Genomic DNA, 20,942 nt, shown 5'->3' on the forward strand with positions numbered 1-20,942 from the left:
TAGTTTTGGATCTGGTGAAAACAGAAATTAGTCCAACTCATAATAAATTGGGAATTGTACGAAAAGAATTAAAAAAGAATTGGAATATGATATAGGCTATACGGGACTTGAACTCGAATTCAGCCATGCTTTATATGAATAATGGTTTTATCTGTCATAAAATGAAAGTACATGTAGCACGCTTAACGTTGGCCATCAACTCAAAACAAATTTGAAGATATCATGTATATGTTGTTAGGCCTTGCGCAATACTAGTCAAATAAAACTACATGTTTTGGGGTGGGCCCCTATATGATCAATATATAATTCAGCTATCGACCGAAACATAATATGTTCACAATTTTAGTTTGGCAGTAACTCTTTCGTTAGAGTAGGTCTAGAGATTTGAAGCAGGATATATTTCAGGCTAACTAAAAGAATGATAGTAATAAAACATGAAATCCACCATTCCATCGATCAATCAGTCAGTTGACCTACCCACCTGTACCCTTTACAAAGCACCCTTTTGATCATCAACAATAAAAGCATTCCAACTGAATGAGTACAAGTCAAACTATAGCCGAAGCACCGCCAGCAATATATTCATCCGCAATTTCGATCAAGAAATATCGCATCAAATTAACTAAAATTTAAAAAAGAGTAGACGAACAAATCTACCTTTTAAAATTGATTTAGAAATAGAAAGGTATTGTAAATGACAGCATATAAAATTGATGATTCCATGTAAACGACTGCACTACATTCTTTGTGCGCGGATTTATCTGTAATTGATTGACAGGTTCAGCGTTAGCGAGCTGCCAATTGACTTTTACGTGTGGTAGATTCTGTACGCGATATACAACGTTTGCTACCCATGGTACGGTACCGATGTACTTGTCCGCCAGTTAATGTTGTGTAAATTCAAATATTCATGTAGAAGTGACCGAATATACTCCAGATATCAGTGTGACAGTTGTGAACTGTTCTAGGGTTCTTGGACCCTAAGAGAGAGGTGAGTAGAAGAAGTTATTTTACGTGCTGTGTATTATTTTTATTTGTAAATTGATGCTGAATCGAGTGAAAGACTGAGAGTCTGTGAGCTGAGTGCAGTGAGTCATACACACTGCACTAAGCATGAAGTGTTTCTTTCACTTTGAAGTTTGTCTATCTGAATGAACGCCATTAAACATTTACCAACAACAACAACAACTATGCTTTGCTTTTCCACTGCTCTGCTGCCATATAGCATGGCTGTGAATGTGGAGTCTGCGTCAAATATGATTGAGAACGAGACATGATGATAGTTGTAGGAATACTAGTCTAGGTACTAGGATTATTATGAGGATTAGAAATGGAGAGAGAAAGAGAGTGAAACCATTAGGGGCGAGAATGAGGATCGTCCGCAAAAGCAAGGATATCCCCATAGACATTGACAAATCGCATCCTAAAAAATAAGGATCGTCCTTTTTTTTTCTTCGGCGCTCTGCAGGTGTAGGGTTCCAGATCCGCGCCCTGGCAATGCGGAAATCGGATTCCGCATAATAAATACCCCCAGTTGACCGTCTACTTTTATAGATCTAGGTCGCTCGTCTACCCGAAGATTTATCGTACATGAAAGTCTTTGTACAAAGTAAGTGTGAAATGCATCAAGGAGCATCATCACGGATTCTGTTTTAGAGCCGACTTTCGGCCTCGATTCCTGGATGTTAGATAAATGAGGCACGTAGAAATTTCTGCTCTGTGTACTGAGTTTAATGCGCTTCCATTGGCCGATCCACTCGAGCGGTTTTGAATTTAATTGAGAGAGGGCTCACTGAAGCAGAGAGCGCAACAGTGCTAACCATAAAACGGGACGCACAGTACACACATAAAATAGAAAGATCTACTAACATTTCACCTTAAATATGACGAAAATTTGAAGTTTTCAAAGTTAAGTAAGACTTAATCTTAACTCAAGTGAAATACTAAACTTTTGTAAGGATGCTGAAAAAAAAATTGTACAAAATCTAGGTTCGACTGGAATACCATGATTTTGGTAACACATCAAATGGAATTTCGCAGGCTTTCTGCTCGCACTAATATCTTATAACGTTGAGTGAATGGCAGCCAGCGATAGCCAATCATAAGGGCCCTTGTAGGTGCCAATGGAGAAAAATGAGGCTGAGAGCGGATGAACATAATGCAATAGATGTAAGCTAAAGTTCTATGTATCAGGATGCAATACACTAAAGACCAGTCCATACAAATAGATAATCACAATCCAAGCTTTGGTTTCATACCTTTATTCACGAAAAATATTTTTTAATTTGGGAAATAGATGCAAATTATGTATAAGCTATAGCTGTGCAAAACTGCAAACTGAGCTTAGCTGTGCTGCTGGAGGCAGATGCTGAATCCTTGTGTAAACTCGATGTACACAAATTTGGTCATAAACAAAATTGATTCATAGCATACCAAAACCTGTACATTTTCACAGGCCCAAAATGTATAGTAGGGATCAAGTTTTGGGCAGTTGATTTTTTTTGTTGAGTTGATTAGCTGAAACTTTATGTACTAAAGGAAAATCAGTGATAGTTTCTTCAGTTTTGTTTATGATTTTGAGCTTAGATTCGGCTGGAAGTTACAGAACTGATTTATATACTGGTAGTCATTTACAGTCCATTGATTTACAGTATGATTTTGTAGCACCCTGTTTAAAATTGAGTACTTCAACAATCATTTATCTTTTCCTGATTCCTCCCTTTTGTTTTGTACATGTGTGAAACATTTTTGTACGCTAGATTGGGGTGTGACGTCAACACCATCATGGTTAGACACATTACACATGCATACAGTAGATTGGGCTCCAGAAGGCACAATGGATCAGTGTTAATGGCAAGGCCAGTAGTATTCGTATTGTGTTTTTATTTTTTTTTGGGGGGGGGGGGGTGGGGTCAAGACAGTTGATTTCTAAGTTGAAGCAGTAAACTAAAACACAACATCTAAGGGCAAAATTATTTGATAAATTATCTTACTTTCATACAATTCCTTCCATTGGTTCTCTCTCCTTGATCAAGTGAAATTTTCAGGCCGTTTGTTGGCTGGCAATCTTGCTCTTTTGAAACTCCACACAAGAACAATATGCACTCTTAAGCGGTTGCTGATGAATCCCCCTGGTCCCGTCCTACCCAATACCCATAGAACATAATTTTGAAATCAATGATTTTTTTTGTAAAATATATATTTTTACAGAAATGATGGGTCTTAGGCTTTGCTTAGGTTGTTAGGTAGGACAACCCATAATATTTGTCCTATCTAGCAACAATTAATGTATGCAATTCACCTTCTGTCTATTAAAATACAATGATTTGTAACAGGTGAAAGAAATATTTTTGTACATGAGTCATGAGGTGCTTATCAAAGATTTGTGCATTAAATCTGATTACCGGTACTACGAAAATGGCCTATTGGCCAATCATATGCTAATTAGACACATACAGTACATGTACTCTATCAATTTTTGTCTTTACATGTACATACATGTACATTTATCCTCACAATAATATTGGCTATTTGTGAGAGAGCAACACAATTTAATAATTCATCAATTAATTGATCATTTTGCATGTACATGTACATCAAATTGCACCTCAAGGAAATTACAAATTTACAACACACTAGGTTGTACAAAGTAGATTTGAACTGAATATGAATCACTTAATATGAATATTAGCCTGGAGTGTCATGAATGTTTTTTCTTTACATCCAGAACATTTGGGGCAGCAAAAACTGGTATAAACTTGAAAGGGCGCTTTTCATTTTTATACAACGGACAATTTGGTCGGTTTTTATATCTTTGTCTTTTGATTTTCTATAATAAATTGTCCAGGGTATATCATAACAGACTGATTTTATGATTGTTCAATTGAAAATGTATTCTCTGATGGAGTGTCCTCTTAGTCTTAATTTAACAGAAATATCTGGGTATTAGATAGTGATACACTGAATAAGAAGAAGAAGGTTTGGCCTTTTATGTATGACACTGATAGAATGATCTTGCCCTTGTCACACACAATAAATCATGTAATTGGAATGCACTTCCGGTAAATTGAAGGCAAAGAGTAAGATTTTCTCCTTCATAGAAAAGGGTAAATGACTTGCTGTGCACACAATAGGTGAGCAGCCAGAGTAAATGGGCTTTTGTAATGATAGTCTTTATTTTAGTCATTAAACGGAAATCTGCTTTATATGTTGTCTGTAAAGATAGTATGCAACTATGCATACAAGTATATGTGTTACAAAGTGGTTGATTAATTATGGAGGTTAATTTCAGTGATTTAGTTCAACTGAATATAATGACTAGAATATAAGTATTTGATTATTTGAGATTGACTTTTCAAAACAGTGTCAGGTGCAAGACTATGTTATTGTGGCTTCTCTGTGTGTGGGAGTAGCAGTGGCTTTGTGTGTTTGTACAGCATTGGTATTCATACCAGTGGAATGCATTACAGAGTGTGTATTCTAGGAGATGCAAGGCTGGCTGGCTGTACATGCATGTAGGCTACATGTACCTGCTGTTCACCCCAACACCCTGCCATCCTCTTGTACACAGAATGCACTACTGTATTGCAAATGCATGCAATGTTGGTGGGATGTACTTTGTTTATTTCTGTAGGACTCTCCAAGTGCATTCTCCATAAGCATAATGATGCTGAGTGCCGAATGCACCGAGATTGATGGGGGCTGCAAATGAATATGGATTCCTGATCATGCACATACATCAGTGTATTGCCATGCAGTGCTTGTTTTATTATAATGCTCATAGATGTAGCGTATGCATCCAATATCTATTTTATTCATTCTCCTCTCCTTTGTTCATCTTTTATACTTTCTTAAATTAATTTTCTCCCTTTTTTCTTTCTTTCTTTCTTATTGCTCTGTCATAATAGTGAGGAATCTAGGTCATCAAGTAAATTTCTTTTTTAGAAATTGTATATAAGAAAAAGACATCCCTTGTAAATCAGAAACTCAGAAAGACATTTAAAGCCTACACTACAGAATGAAGCCACCAATGGTGTAGATGTTTTTCAGAAAGCATTCATTGCGGTTGAGAAGTTCAAGCCCAGCATACTAGGGTACATGGAATACCAAGTGAGTGAGTAAGATGACCCTGTCAAACTTGTCTCGCATCACTTGTACTCACCCAGACAGGGAGGGATACATGTAGTCTGCCTCAACTAGACTTGGCATTTTTTTCTTGCATACTATGGATAGTTTGATTTCATTGTACCACTGTAGTAACATTAAAGAGAAGGTTGAGTTCTGGGAAGAGGTAAAAAATAATTTGTGAGCGTTATCATTGTTATTATGCAAGGGTGGAAGAACATTAGATTAAACATGTTCCCTGAAAAGCATGGCTCTTCAAATGCCTTCATATTCTAAATATGACATGAAACATCGTAAAAATCGGGGGGGGGGGGGGGGGGGAGGGTTTTTTTCGCCATGTGCTCGTGTAGTCCCATATACATCATTCTGTGTATAGTGCTTGTAACTTTGCCAAGATTTGGCCAAATTTCTTATCATTTTGATGATTCCAGAACCTTGCAATACACACAAATACTTGTATACTAGATGATCGACATTTTCTGATAGATTCCACAGTTTTTTTTTCACAATGCAATCACATGACCAGAACTCAACTTTATCTTTAAATAGAGTACAATTAAATTGTATGGGCAAGAGATTAATCTTTAAAACTCAAAGAAACATATCTATCTACATAGTACATGTACATGTACATGAACATGTAAGAATACTAAGATGTTGCCTCATCTTTTCTTTTTATTATTATTATTATTGTTGTCGTGGTTTTTGGTTTGTTAGGGGGGAGGGGGGTCATAATGTATGTCTGCAATGATACAATTCATTCATGAAATCTCTGGAGAAAAGTCGCAAGCAAAAGTGCTGCAATACTGTAGTACTGTACATATTGTAAATACAGAAATTTACTAATGTTTTCAAATCTCAATCTGTGCATTGTGAGTTTAAGTCATTGGTATCTTCCATTGTCATCCTGAATATTGAGACTGTCGTGTTTGATGGAAGCATTCTTTAATGGGCTTGTAGTGTAGCATTTGGTCTCTTCAATCTGTTCACATTAATGTCAACTCATGTGGTGCTGGTGTAAGAAGCCTTCTGAGCAGTACAGAGTGCCCCATACTTTCACATTCCAGTGCACCATGGCAATGTCAATCAAGCCCTAGCCCAGACTGCCTGTTAGAAGTCAAGCTTACTCATAGTCTACTACATGTAGTCCAATTGATTTTTTAATTTTTACGGATCTCTATAGACTACATGTATAACATGAACAAAAACATCCTCAAAGAAGTACATGTAGAGCTACGTGTACAGTATGTACCTGTATCTCTATGTACATGTACATGTTTTAGACCAGATTTACTATGCACAAAAACATACATGTTGGCCTACATTACATGCAATGGCCTGTAAGTAAAGCAGATTTTGGATCATTTGCTGCTTTACATATACAGGTTACATGTAGATTGTAGGATAAAAAACTCCATCATGCAACCAATACCGGTAGATTAAATTATTTATGCCCTACATATGTTATTGTTTTTTTTAATATTCTGTTCAATCATTTTTTTACCATACTTTTTCAAAAGTAAATAGTGATAATATGGTTGGTTGTTCAAATGCTCAATGCTGGCCTGATATATGCACAGTTCATGTAAGCAGAGATCAGGCCATCAGGATGTTCCTTTCCTCTGTCTTATCATTGCCTGCTGAACATGTTTTCACATTGCCCGGTCATCATGTGGTGAAGATTCCATTTATTGCTCAGGCATGATTGAGGAGACTATTGGTATCTCTGTCAAATAATTAGTATGGACAGGAAAGTAGTCTGTCACAAGCCTGTAATATGTCAGATGACATGTCTAATTAATGACACTAGCATGCTACTAATGCATGTCTGTCTATTTTGATTCGCTCACAGTCTCACATGTAGGACTACATGCATGTACATGCATGTGTAGGCAAAGCTTGAAGGCATCTTATAAAACCAGGCGATGACAGCCTTGCATGTACATACAAATTTGTTACTTCTCACCTCCACAGATATTTTAGACATTTCAGGTAAAGTGTTTTCATTCGTTTAGCCTACAATATGTTGCATACTGATCACATGTACATGAGCCATGAACATGTCCCAAGAACTCTGGTATTCTGTTCAGTTTGAATGTATCATCACAGTTATGTTATTGTGGTGGCATCCCATGAGAAGCTGATTAATTATGCAACAGAGATCAGAAAGCTTGCAATAATCAATGATGTCACAGTCATTCTATACACAAAAGATTTTTCCAAAACTCCTAAAAAAAAGAGGCTTAATGATTAATCAATGAATCATACAAATCCACTTTATATATACACCTGTATGGCCTACATAATAAACATGGCTGATTTGTTGGGTGGAGTATTTATAAGCTTGGATTGAAAATAAAAGGTTGATGAGGGAATTTTTTTCAGTGTACCTCAATTGATGATATACATTGAATAGGGCTTTTTAGTTTTTATATTTCAGATGGGTGTTCATGAGTTTATAGTTTATACATGTAAGGAAAGGTACCATATACATGTACATGTGTATGGTCTTATACAGTCTTATACAGTGTAGGACTTTGATAAAGCTTCAAGCTGAGAGTCTTATTTTTCTAGATTTAACTTTTTTTGCTTAAAGTGCAGAACATTTTTGTATTGAGCATCCTACATGTATGCACATGAAATTTAGTAAATTCTTAAACAACAACAAAACATGAAAAATGACATGGCTGGTTTTTAAAACAGATGATTTTTTTTTTACATACATGTATAAATATTTATGCAGGTTTTAAACAGATCTGTTCTCCATATGCATGAAAAATGCTATTTTTTAAAAATATAAATAAATTGGTACATACATTACAGGGTGCTACAAGAATTTTTTTCACCACTTGCCCTGTCGGGCAAGTGGGTTTTCAATTTACTTGCCCAAACAATATTTCCACTTGCCCAAAACTTTAAAGCGAAAAAGGACTCGAGGTTAAAGCATTTATTATCTCGTAATGATAAGTTAGTGTTTTAGATAGCAAATTAATGCACATACATGTACAGTGTAACTGTACTGAATAATAACCTAATATTAGGCCTGAGTCAAACCGTTTAACCGACGGTTATCCGACCGCATTCATCAAAACCGTTTAGCATTTCTCGCTCCGTTAACCGTTATTTGCATACATATTGGAATGTGCTAATTGCCGATGATAAAGATAATCAAAGAAACCGCAGTGTAATGTTACACCCTGGCCGCTGCGCGCCAGCTTTCTGGCAGCAGTAATCCCCATGAATGAATTTGTAAACAATAAAACAACCAGCCCCCTTCTCTCTTTTCTCACCCTCTTTATTCCCTTCTCTCTGCAATGTGTTCATCGCTCATGTACCTTTTCTTATTACTGCACTCTCAGCTCACAACTTTCTAAATGTTTACACATTCGATGGTCAGTTCCTCTCACATCCCTTCTCCCCCGAGTCTCTCTCTCTCTCTCTCTCTCTCAATATTAATATCCATCCCTTGCCGACTCGCCCCCTAAAATAATGTTCATATATAAATAAAATACAAAAATATTGATAACAATAATAATTGAAGTTTTAGAAATATCAATAAACAAAGTCTTGGATATTGTGAGTAATTTAAGTTTTTGATCATTCTTCAATTCAGCCGATTAACACAGCCACCCTTTCTATCTAGTCTCACTTGTTTTACTTCTTTACTCTCTCGTGTCCCTGCCTCGTCCATGCAGGGACATGCAGGGACATGCTAGCCCATGCATGCTCTCTCAGTCACACACACATGTACACACAAACCTCCGGCGCCCAAATACACTGTACATACACACAGATGGAGAGCTCATGCTTGTCACATGCACACATGTGGGCGTGGCTTCTTGACCTCCCACTGAACTGGGTACGGTGAAAGCACGCGCGGTCACCAACCTGTAATTTATGCTGGTATCAAACTCCACCCACATAGCTAGAGAACCTTCCTGATTGGTCACTAACTTGGATCAGCTCATTGCAGGGTGTGTCTTGGGTGTGTGTGATACACACTTCCACATAATTTCATATGGCAATGATACATGCAGGGAGCTCTCTCCCTGACATGTGCAAACATTGCATTGCAAAGGCATATATAAACACGTCACAGATCAGCTATCTTCACAGAGTAACTTTGCAAGGTTAATCATGATATCAAATTCAGATGAGGAATAATAAGACATGTTTTATGTTGTTTATTACTGGTCTCTGTTTATCAGGATGACCCAATTTGTGCCATAGTCCGGGGCTGGGAATGCTCAGCCCGACAGTCTGAAGACCAGCGGGGTTCCGAGCTACAGCACTATTACAAATACTGTATTTTCACTTTTTCAGATTATTATTAAACGGTTAAACGAAACCGCCCGTATACTTTTAACGGTTAACCGTTTAGCACAAAAACCGTCAAAGAAAATGGTCAACAAAGGATGGTTGAAGGTTTAAAAAACGCATTTTATTGATTCTCCATAAATAATCAGATTCACATTCATCTGATTTATATGAGCAGCGAGTTTTAAATAATATGTTCACAATCATTAACAGTCATTATGAATAAATATCAAACATTTGACTTTTTGTACTTACTAGAAAATCCCTGTTGTTTATTCCATTCCGATTCGCACGTGTTCATTTCCCTAGAATAATGACGTCATATTTGGCGTGATTCAACCAATCGGCAATCAGAGAATAGCAAAGGCCTGTCGGTGCGGCCTGCAGAGCTAGAGAGAGAGAGCGCGAATAAGCTCGCAGCTGGTACGATCGCGCTAGCTGTCTCTAGCTAGCTCACGGCCGGCCGTGCGTGGAGGCGGAGCGGCATTCATGGCTTGAAGTGTCACTGTTGCATGCGCGCTGAGCTAGCTGAGCTGGCTAGCTGTCTGTGAAGTTTTTTCGAAATCGGAACGATCGCTTTTTTGCTTCTGGATTTTGACGACGGGTAAGAAGTTGACGGGTGAATGGTAGAGTTCTTGGACACTAGGAAATTACTGTAAAAGTATCACTTGCCCGAATCGGGCAAGTGATAATTTGATTTACTTGCCCGACGGCTCAATTTGGTTGCCCCGGGACGTCGGGCAAGCGGGTTTGTCGCGCCCTGACATTAGGCCTACATGTAGAAAAGTGGTTGCATTAATCAATACACCTACATGTATGATCAGTCTAGTGTATCCACCTGAGTGTACTTGCACACTGTATTTCTATCAGAAATTTGCAAAAGTCAAAAGTTCATGTTCCTACTTTGTCATTTGTCATACTTGAGATATGTCACCTATGAAGAGAAAAGAAAACAATAACCCTCTTCATAATTATACTTTTCACATAAGTGATTTATTCAAAGTATTTTCCGGGTCAGGTCATTTGTCCTAAAAACATGCAGAATTCATGACATGACAGTCTTGTGCTTATAATACATGTAACATTCAATCTCATTGTATGGCATTTTTTAAAGATATTAAGTGCACATTTATCAAATCTCAGTGAGTATAGAACATGTCTAAACAAAATTATTGTGCAGAAATCACAATATTTGTGATGTTATGCTTGCAGAATACAGAATTACAGATCAAAAACTTGGGATTGTCACCGAAACCTTTGTAACCTTGATAATGTCAGAGGTGAATAGTTTACAATTTATCCAGAGTTTCATGTCAATCAGCCCACAGGTTCAGCCTGAAAGTGTGTAAATGAGTGTAGACTAATTCAGTGGTCTGTATCTTCCATAGAGTGTTTTTGTTTATATTGGATTACATACTTAAAAGCCTACATTAGAAACCTATATGTACCTGTACATGTTGACTTTAAATGTTACTTTGATGTAATTTACATGTAAGCCTACAGAATGAGGAATTATTATTTCAAATATTTAGTGCATGTCCTGTATTAGACCTGTACATAGCCAAACAATCCACTGATTATATTGGGCTTACATGCAGAGCTTTAATACATTATACATGCAAGCCAATGAGTGAGGGCTGCTGGGCCTGGGTAGGGAGATAAGCCATGTTAGTATGTACATTATGCCTTTAGATGTATTCAATAGTGAGTCATCGGAACAATGGGAGGGTTTCATTGAAAGGCACACACTGTAGGCTCTTTCCAGTGGGTCTGTACCTTCCAAGGAAAACTTAAGTAGGAATCCTTTTGTTCAACTCTGAGGGGAGCATTGAGGTAATAGTGTAGGCTCACATTGTATATACACAGTGCTGACAATGTTGCGTACGTGTACTAACATGCACACAAGGTACCTTGGCTATGTCTTAAGATTAATGGTATGAATCTCGTGCATTAAACTGCAATTTTTTCCCCGTAGATTTGCCCTCGTGCTTCAATTGTGTACATTCATATTTGAACAGATAAACAATTTTATTGTTTGCATTGTAAAGAGGTGACTGTGCCATAAGTGGTTTCATAAGAAGGAGCTACTTTAAAATATCCATGCACATGAAGCCTGTAAAAGATCATAAATTAATTGCAAACGGTACATGTACAGTATGTGCTTAAGCAAAAATAATATTCCAGACTCTTCCTGTCTGCAGTGTTGGGTGTTGTGGTAGACAAATAGACTGAGTGCTGTGTATTCTACTAGTATGTTATGTGATATGCTTGTGTGGATGTGGCCGTACAATATTTTTGTCACCCTTGACTCACAGCTTGATGGTTTCACCATCAGTACTGACTACTGAGACTACTTAAATTGTAATGTACAAATGGACTACCGGTAAGCGCGGTCTGTTTTATGCTTTTATGCATACTTTTTCATGCTTTGAGAAAAATTGAACATAGATTTAATTTGAAGAAGAAGAATGGACCAAGTGCGGTCTGTTTTATGCTTTTATGCATACTTTGTTATGCTTTTAAGAAGAAGAAGAAGAAAAAAAAAGTGAAGTGTGCTACATTTGGCATGCTTATTATGGTGATTTCTTTTAGTATCAACCTAACTTCAAAGCTAGGCGATTTGACCATTATTAAGGATGAGGTACATGTAAGGGCTCTTGAATGCTTACAAGCCACTCATCTACATGTATAAGTACTTTAAATAATTGAAAACTTAATTAGCTTCTGATTTCATTCCATTTCCATTGCAGTTTGTGCTTTGAAGAAGAAGAAGAAGAAAAAAAGTGAAGTGTGCTACATGTGGTATGCTTATTACGGTGATTTCTTTTAGTATCAACCAAACTTCAAAGCTAGGCGATTTGACCATTATAATGCATGTATGTAGCAAGGGCTCTTGAATGCTAACAAGCCAGTCATCTACATGTATAAGTACCTGAATAAATTGAAAACTTAATAAGCTTTGGATTTCATTCCATTGCAGTTTGTGCATTTCTTGTGTTTTCACTCTAATTCTACTATTTACATTATCTGATGAAGAGCATTTCTTTTCTTTTCTCTTGTTATCTCCTTGTACAGAGTTTCACTGACGAGATTAAAGAAGATTATCATTCACCATGGAGCAGGCAAGGGTAAGAAATCATTCTTCATACCGTAAAAAAATATCACATCATGTGGGATTGCGTAATATAGATTGTATAGAATTAGATCATTACATTAATTATGCAAAGTCTCTCTATGTTTTACAAGCCAACATTTGCAAAATTTAAAATTATGGGATGGAACTGATGAGGCCAGTTACTAGAGTCAACAACATACATGTACATGTAATAGAAATTGTAGAGAAAGATAGGAACTTGAGATTTGGTTCAGTGTTATTTGATTTTTAAATCGCAAATTGTATTTAATGAGGTTTATTTGAATCAACAAGCTTTTGTTTCATATAGATAATATATGTTAATGTGTTTTTCTTCTTCTTTCCCCCTGTTCTTGCAGTACTCTAATCAACAGCAGCCTGTAAACCCACAGCAGAAAGGCTATGGCGGTCCAGGGCTACAGGACCTCCCAAAGCAAGATCCAATGCAGAATACCATGGAATGGCAACATCATGGCTATGGTATGGATTCAGGATTCCAGAGCAATGCCACCTCACATGTAAGTTAAACCTTTAACCATGTTCACATCATCATGTAGTCTCTTTGCTCAGGGCTACCAATAGCTAACATTGCAGAATAGGGATGTATAACTAATCCTTGATATTATTATTATTAGTGTAATATCAACATTATAATTTTAATATTGGGACCGTGTAAGAATTTGATGTTGTTCATGAGAGCTTTCTCTCTCTCTCTGTTTCTGTGGATCTTAATAATTTTGTCCCCTCTTTTTTCTTTTTTCCAAGAGTTAAATTGCTGTGATCTTGTGTATTCTGTTTTTCACTGGAGCTGGAAGTAGAAAGGTTCCATGTTATCTCTTTGGAGTCGCATGCAATCTTGCACCTCCGCAAAAAAAAACAAAAAAACTTTTAGTTACAGTTTACAGCGAAGAATTGGAAACAAACGTAATTGTCTAGAGCGTTCCTAAATTTCCTATTAACACATTCCTTTTAGCTTGGTAATATAGACATAAGTTCAATTTTTATCTTTCTCTTTCCAATAACACATGCGATATATGATACATGTGTCTGAGATATCTACTGATGTTTTTGACCTTTGGTTTGTTATGAGAAAAAGTTACTGAAATTTGGAGCCACTTATCTTTTATGACAAGCTCTTTGAATTATATTATCGACTTGTTATATTTACCCCCAGAGAGTTTATGTGTGAACTTGATCATTGACCGATTGATGACATGACATGGGCTGCCCAAAGTCTAAATTGTGTGGCAGCTAAAATGGGTAAAAATGGAAGAATCGGATGCCCAGATTTTACCACAGGCGGACAGCCTAAGTATAAGAGAGGGGTTACAAGCGTCATACATAAAACATAAAATAAATCTTTGAATGCAAATTTTTTATTTTGGCAAATGTGATTTAAAACTAGTCGAAATGTGTTTCAAACCTTAGGTATGTAGATGAATTAAAGAAGTGAAGGCCACTGCAATGTATTCTTATTGTTTCAGACTCTATTTTCATAAAGGATTACCCATACGATTCAACATCAAGTGATTGATACGTAAGGTCTCTCTATAGCACATCATTCAATGGTATACTGGTAACTGTAGTCCCATACAATTTATTATAGCTTGTGTTGAATGTAACTCTCATGCAACAGAGTGTCGATGAAATATAACCAACTTGCACTTTTTGTTCTCCTGGTCAGGCCCCCTCTGTGAGCAGCAAGTCACGTGTAGAGGATGGTGGTGGTGGTGGCGGTGAGGAGGCCGGAGCTCAGGGCATGTTTGACTGGGATGCTGGCTATGGTCAGGCTTACACACAGGAACAGGTTGACGGTGAGTGACCCATGTCGTGGATAAGATAACTCATGTAGGAAAGAAGCTGTACCTTATCATCTATTCCAACTGGAACCTTTCTTGTGCAATGTAGCACCTTTATCATATTGAATGGAGTAGTGTTTCAGATCATTTCAGATGTATCCTCATTCCTGAATATTGTAGCCAATTGTTGGACCAATAAAATTAATCTGACTCTGAATTTCTACATGATTGAGAGTGCTTATGTATCAACTTTGTGACTTAAACTTGATGTGTATGTATCAACTAATTGGATATAAACCAAATAACATTTCTTGTTTAATAATAATAATAATAGTGGCTATTTGTATAGCGCACAGGTCCACCTTTCGGTGCTCATGGCGCTTAGAGAAAGTACATGTAACAGACATAAGAAAGCAAAAAAAAAAAAAAAAAAATAGAATTCAAAATTCTCCTAGACATAGTAAATTAGAATATTGCAATATTTACAACGAAAGAAACAATATAATGCCAATTTCTGCTTCCATAATTACAGAGATGAACCAGCAGCTGACCCAGACACGCTCTCAACGTGTGAGGGCAGCCATGTTCCCAGAGACATTGGAAGAGGGAGTTCAGATCCCATCCACCCAGTTTGACCCCGCCCACCCGACAGCTGTACAGCGCCTTTCAGAACCCTCCCAGATGCTCAAGCATGCCGTCGTCAACCTCATCAACTACCAAGACGATGCTGACCTGGCTACCAGGGCTATCCCAGAGCTCACCAAGCTCCTCAATGATGATGACTTGGTAAGTGTTTCTCCTCTGATGATGAGTGATCTCAAGATTAAATAAAAATAGAATGTGGAAAATACAATCAAACCTGCTTTAGTGACCACTTGTCTACAAAGGCCATCTGTTGACAAAAGCCACCTGTCTACAAAGGCCACTTTTTGTGTTTCCCTTGGGTGGTCGCTAAAGATAGGTTTGACTGTAATACATTTTGTGTCAATTTTGAATATGAATTGTCATGGCTTATTGGGTTTGTAGAATCATCGTGATGGGATTCTCGCATCTTCAGTCTTATTCAATATAACATCTAGAGATTCGGTGTCAACTTTCAGCAATGCTATTACCCAGAATGTTATTACATAACATAATTCTTTCATCTTATCCAATATATGTAGGGCAAATTCAGGAACCACCAGTTATTGCATCTTGAGAATGAAAGAAAGAATCATTCTAAAAGCTAGAACTTTTTTGCTTGGGTAGGTAATGATTTTGAAGACAACCCTCTCTTTCTCTTGCTGTTATAGGTTGTGGTGAACCAGGCTGCTATGATGGTCCACCAGCTCTCCAAGAAGGAGGCCAGCCGACATGCCATCATGAACTCCCCTCAGATGGTGGCAGCCCTTGTCAGAGCTATGTCCAACAGCAACGATGCTGAGACTACCAGATGTGCTGCCGGCACCCTGCACAATCTCTCCCACCATAGGGCAGGTCTGCTCCAGATCTTCAAGAGTGGCGGCATCCCAGCTCTCATCAAGCTGCTCAGGTACAGATCTGGGCCCTGTTTCACAAAGCCTTTTTTCAATGACAAATGACAAATATCAGTGACAAATCTGCTGAAAACCAATCAGCCAACCAAGCAAAGATTTCAGTAGCTTATAACAAAAACTGTCATTTGTCACTGATGACAAGTTTTGTGAAACACCCCCCAGGTTTATCAGTTTTCAAAACATACAGAAAGGACATTATGATAACTTGATCATTCAATTTTGTAGAAATTGTTGAACAAAAGCAAGAGCAAAAGGGAAGGGGTGAGGGGGTCACATGGGTGCTTGGTAGATACTAATAGAGTGCATAACTTAATTGTCTGTTTGGTGTAATTCTGACTATGTTAATGTAACAAAAAATTTAATCAAGTTTGTTGTCTTTCTGCTTGTTATGATCTACACGTGTGCGTGTAGTGTGGAGGGGGGGGGGGGGGTAGCGTTATATATAACTTTTTTTCATGAGATACTTCAGATTTGCCCAATTCAATGACAATGCTTTGTACTACTTTAATCACTTTTTTTCCATATTTCACCTCCCTCTTCTCTGTGCAGCTCCCCAGTAGAGTCTGTACTATTCTATGCCATCACAACCCTCCACAACCTCCTTCTTCACCAAGAAGGCTCCAAGATGGCCGTTCGTCTCGCAGGGGGCCTGCAGAAGATGGTCGCTCTGCTCTCCCGCAACAATCCTAAATTCTTGGCCATCACAACTGACTGCCTTCAGATCCTGGCCTATGGGAACCAGGAAAGCAAGGTAAGAAATTGGCAAACATCTTCAAGAGAATGTTTAGGAATGGTGACTCTCACGAGACCTGTTAAGTATTGCAAGGTGTACCAACTGGAAACTCCTCAAAAGAGGTGATAATAGCATGCTCAAATCCTTCATGTTAGGAACTAGATCCACAAAATCACCCCTCTCCTTTTTTCGCTAGAAGTAGAAATAAGTAGTAACAAACTTTTTTTTTAAAGCAAGCAAAAAAATAAAAAATAAATACAGATTGAAAGAGACTAAAAAAAAAAAAAAGCAAATTAATACAGAACAAAAAACAACAAAATATAATAAGAAAAGAGCAAAAGAGAAATAGAAATCATTGATAAAAAGAAACAAACTAAAAATTGTGTACCCTTTAAAAAAAACACATCTGTGCTACGTTTGATAACATTAGACTGACAATCATTTGCTCATGTACTACTAAGTTCTAACAGTTCTTCATTTGATTATGTAGTAACAGGAGAGGTAACGGTCTAATTCCTATTTCTACCTTTTTGTTTGCAGTTGATCATCCTAGCCAGTGGAGGGCCAGCAGCTCTGGTGCACATCATGCGTACCTACGAGTATGAGAAGCTTCTATGGACCACCAGCAGGGTGCTCAAGGTGCTCTCTGTCTGTCATAACAACAAACCAGGCATCGTTGAAGCAGGCAAGTAGTAAAGCAGGACTGCACCACTTGTACTTATTTGCGCCCTCAATATAGCAAACAATGCCTAAGCGGTACCTGTTGGTCCCCCATGATCCCCTTTTTCTTAAGTTAATTGAGAGCTGGTGTGATGAGATAACCACCTGTCAGTGACCATGCAGGGAGGTATAATCTCTCCTGGCCAAACTAGTGCAGTTAGGCTTTAACCAGCTAGAAATAAGTAACATGTCCAATCTCTATTCGAGCCAAGGAGTTTGACTTTGTAAGATTCATTGAATGAAACCATTATCGATTTGGCAATGCACAGTGTTGGCTAAGGCTACAGCTGTAACTAATATTACACATCTCCTTGTTTTTCTTTTGAAACCCCTTTACTGCGACAAGAATTATGTGATATTTTTCACTCTGAAACCATTAAATGTTTTTATCGATTTTGATAATCAAGTTAAGAATTATGACTAATCCTTAGGTGCCCTTTTCACACAAAGTTATTTTGAATTTCTTCAAAAAGAATAATTTGTAGGGCCTCATATTTTAAGGACATTACAACAATACCTTGAAAGCTTCGTTTAATCTAACAACACTTTAGGTACAGGAATCCTATGACATGTAACATTTTGCTTGTGCACCTTTGTGTTGTAGGAGGAATGTCTGCCCTTGGTCTCCACCTTGGACATCAAAGCAACCGCTTGGTCCAGAACTGTCTCTGGACCCTCAGGAATCTCTCAGACTGTCATCGTGGAACTGTAAGTAGTCTCTTAAATGTACCATATTTAAAGGTAAAGACCAGTTATGGTCATGCGATTGCATTGTGAAAGAAACGTTGTGGAATCGATCAGAAAAGGTTGATCATCTAGCATCTAGCATCTGCATGGTTCTGGAATCATCAAAATGATAAGAAATTTGGCCCATTCTTCGTAAAGTTACAAGCACTATACACAGAAAGATGTATATGGGACTACCCTATATCTCTCACAGTCCATGAGAGAAACAAATTTACCAAATATATGAATTAGTAGGCGGTTTCCCGGCAAATTTTTATCATTATGTATTAGTCAAAACATATTCTTTCACATGATTGGTAATAAGAGCTTCCATTTCATTTTTTGAAATTGGGGCGTTTCCAATACTGGTCTTTATCTTTAATTGTGCAGAGTTATTTTCTTTTCAGTCAGGAAAAAAAAAATAGGGAATTCGTAAAAATATTTTTAAGATCAGGGAAATATCAATTGGCCTCAAAAGAAAGTATGTATGTAGCCTGTCTCGCAAAGTTTGTTGGGTGTCCAAACAACATATCCACAGGGTGATCAGCTAAGATGGCTCTTGTGGAAAAACTCCTTTCTGTAGTGATTTGACTGCATATGGGTTCTAATAAATACCTTTTTATCTGTCTAATACAGGATGACATTGAGCCACTCCTTCAGATGCTGGTACAGCTCCTAGCCTCCAATGACATCAACGTGGTGACCTGCGCCTGTGGCATCCTGTCTAACCTGACCTGTAACAACACCCGTAACAAGATGATTGTCAGTCAGATGGCTGGAGTTGAAGCCCTGGTACAGACACTCATGAAAGCTGGAGACAGAGAGGAAATCACAGAGCCAGCGGTAAGTCACGGCGATATCGATTCTTGTGATGATGATGATGATGATGATAGACTGTGGTGATGTTGATGATAGTTTGAGTGAGGATTGTGGAATAATGAACATCCATGGTCAAGTAAGAAACTGGTAACACAAGGTGTTAAGTCATGATACTGGGAATTGAGAATGTTCACTGGAGACCTTGCCAAGATATTCATCTACATTTGCCCCTCTCAATCCAGGGGAGGTAAAATGGATACCTGGCAGGAAGCCTTTCCGTAAAATGCTATAAATTGCCATAAGAGAAGCAATGTTGAAGCTTGCTTCATTATATACACCTCTAGGAGTGTCAAATATGAAAGAATTGAGCACTTTACAAGTACCAACTACTATTTTTTTTTTTAAATCTTAGGGATGATACTGGGAATTGAGAATACTCCAGGTGATAAATCTCTGGCTCATGATGAATGAAATTGGTCGTAGCCACTGTGCAGATATGTGTGTAACTGGAGGAGACAATAGTTAAATCAATGTGATGTGTTGATGACTGAAAATTGCTAAGCATATTGCCAAGATTTGAATAAAAAATGTTCTGTTGGTTGGGAAGGGATAATATTAATAATAATGGGTTCTTGTATAGCGCTCATGTCAGTCAGATTTGACCCTCCTGGCGCTCCCGATTATTACCCTGGCTTAAGCACGACTGCCATATGGCGCTCTAGCATTTCAAGGAATAAATTCCTATCAGGTGCATGTATACAAAGGGCTGTGGCATTTGTGGCTATTTTGGGCACTAATATAAAGGCCTGTGAATTTGTATAAAGGGGGAGACAGTTGTTTGTTAACTATTGTGAATGAGATGTTGCATGAGGATTTAATTTGATACTAATCAGTCTGAATGTCTTGATTCTTGATTTGTGTGTCACCTGACAGGTATGTGCCCTTCGTCATGTGACTAGTCGCCACCCAGGGGCTGAGATGTGTCAGAATACAGTGCGTCTGAACTATGGTATCCCAGTCATTGTGAAGCTCCTCCATCCTCCATCTAGATGGCCTCTTATCAAGGTAAGACACACACACACACACACACAAAGCTAGCAGTACATGTCTTCTTCAAGATGTGCTGTCTTTCCACGATATATTACTGGGGGGGGGGGGGGGGTGTTTCATGAAGCTGTGCGTAAAGTTACGCATGACTTTACGAATGACTTAAATATGAAGAGCTAAATGGGATTCTCAAATCCTTTTAATTGCATAAGCTTAAGTTGAAATATGCAGATGTAGATTAAACCTTATCATTAGTAACAAAACATTTTAATGCAAAGTGTATTTTTGGCTACAATTTAATTGAGATTATGGGAAATACAGTCACACTTTTTTAAAATGTCAAGGTAAACTTTGGGCATCCCATTTGGCTCTTCATATTCAAATCATTTGTAAAGACATTCGTAACTTTACGCACATCTTAATGAAACGCCCTCCAGGTCTGTAAAATGTCATAGATGACAATGAATAAATGGTTTGTCATCGTCTAATTGTACAATGTAGAACACTAAGCACACAAAAATAACGTATGATTACATAAACATGGATAAGCTGGAGAGGTGTTTGAACCGACGTTGTGCAATGATAGAAGATATGAGAAATCCAACATCAATCATAAAGCATTTGTGAGGATTTAAAAATTCCAGGGAGCTGACATTTCAATTTTGTCACAATATGAGTTTCTACAATTTGTTGTCATTTCAATATATTATGATTTCTGTCCTGCTAAAAAAAAATTAAAGATGCCCAATTCATAGAAAATTAAGCTATTGATGTATGAATGTATTCCAATATACTCTATTTATAGTTGACGTTTCAGGATATCATATTTACCAGGATTTTCTCGAGAGTAGGTTTGTAACTAATATCAGGAGGCGTGATAGCTCAGTCATTAGAGCAGTGGTCTCATAATACGGTGACACGGGTTCGAAACCAAGGCAATACGCTAGTGCCCTTTGATAAGGTATTCATCCTCACTATCGGGTCTCTCG

General features: G+C 37.7%; 1 protein-coding gene across 2 annotated transcripts in view; it reads left to right on the top strand.

Moving 5' to 3' along the window:
- Nucleotides 1-871: 871 nt before the first annotated feature.
- LOC576711 (beta-catenin) overlaps nucleotides 872-20,942 on the top strand; it is a 28,013-nt gene continuing 7,942 nt past the window's right edge. Inside the window, exons 1-11 of one of the 2 annotated variants that reach the window (XM_011681855.2) lie at nucleotides 872-991; nucleotides 12,517-12,569; nucleotides 12,934-13,092; nucleotides 14,259-14,388; nucleotides 14,906-15,159; nucleotides 15,666-15,904; nucleotides 16,458-16,659; nucleotides 17,182-17,326; nucleotides 17,966-18,069; nucleotides 18,724-18,930; nucleotides 19,840-19,971. In XM_011681855.2, the coding sequence (XP_011680157.1) occupies nucleotides 12,555-12,569; nucleotides 12,934-13,092; nucleotides 14,259-14,388; nucleotides 14,906-15,159; nucleotides 15,666-15,904; nucleotides 16,458-16,659; nucleotides 17,182-17,326; nucleotides 17,966-18,069; nucleotides 18,724-18,930; nucleotides 19,840-19,971 (1,587 nt within the window). In that variant the 5' untranslated portion in view covers nucleotides 872-991; nucleotides 12,517-12,554. 2 annotated transcript variants of the gene reach the window in all.

The sequence above is a fragment of the Strongylocentrotus purpuratus genome, unplaced genomic scaffold (assembly GCF_000002235.5).
Source record: "Strongylocentrotus purpuratus isolate Spur 01 unplaced genomic scaffold, Spur_5.0 spur5_scaffold_7, whole genome shotgun sequence".
Taxonomy (NCBI): Eukaryota; Metazoa; Echinodermata; class Echinoidea; order Camarodonta; family Strongylocentrotidae; genus Strongylocentrotus; species Strongylocentrotus purpuratus.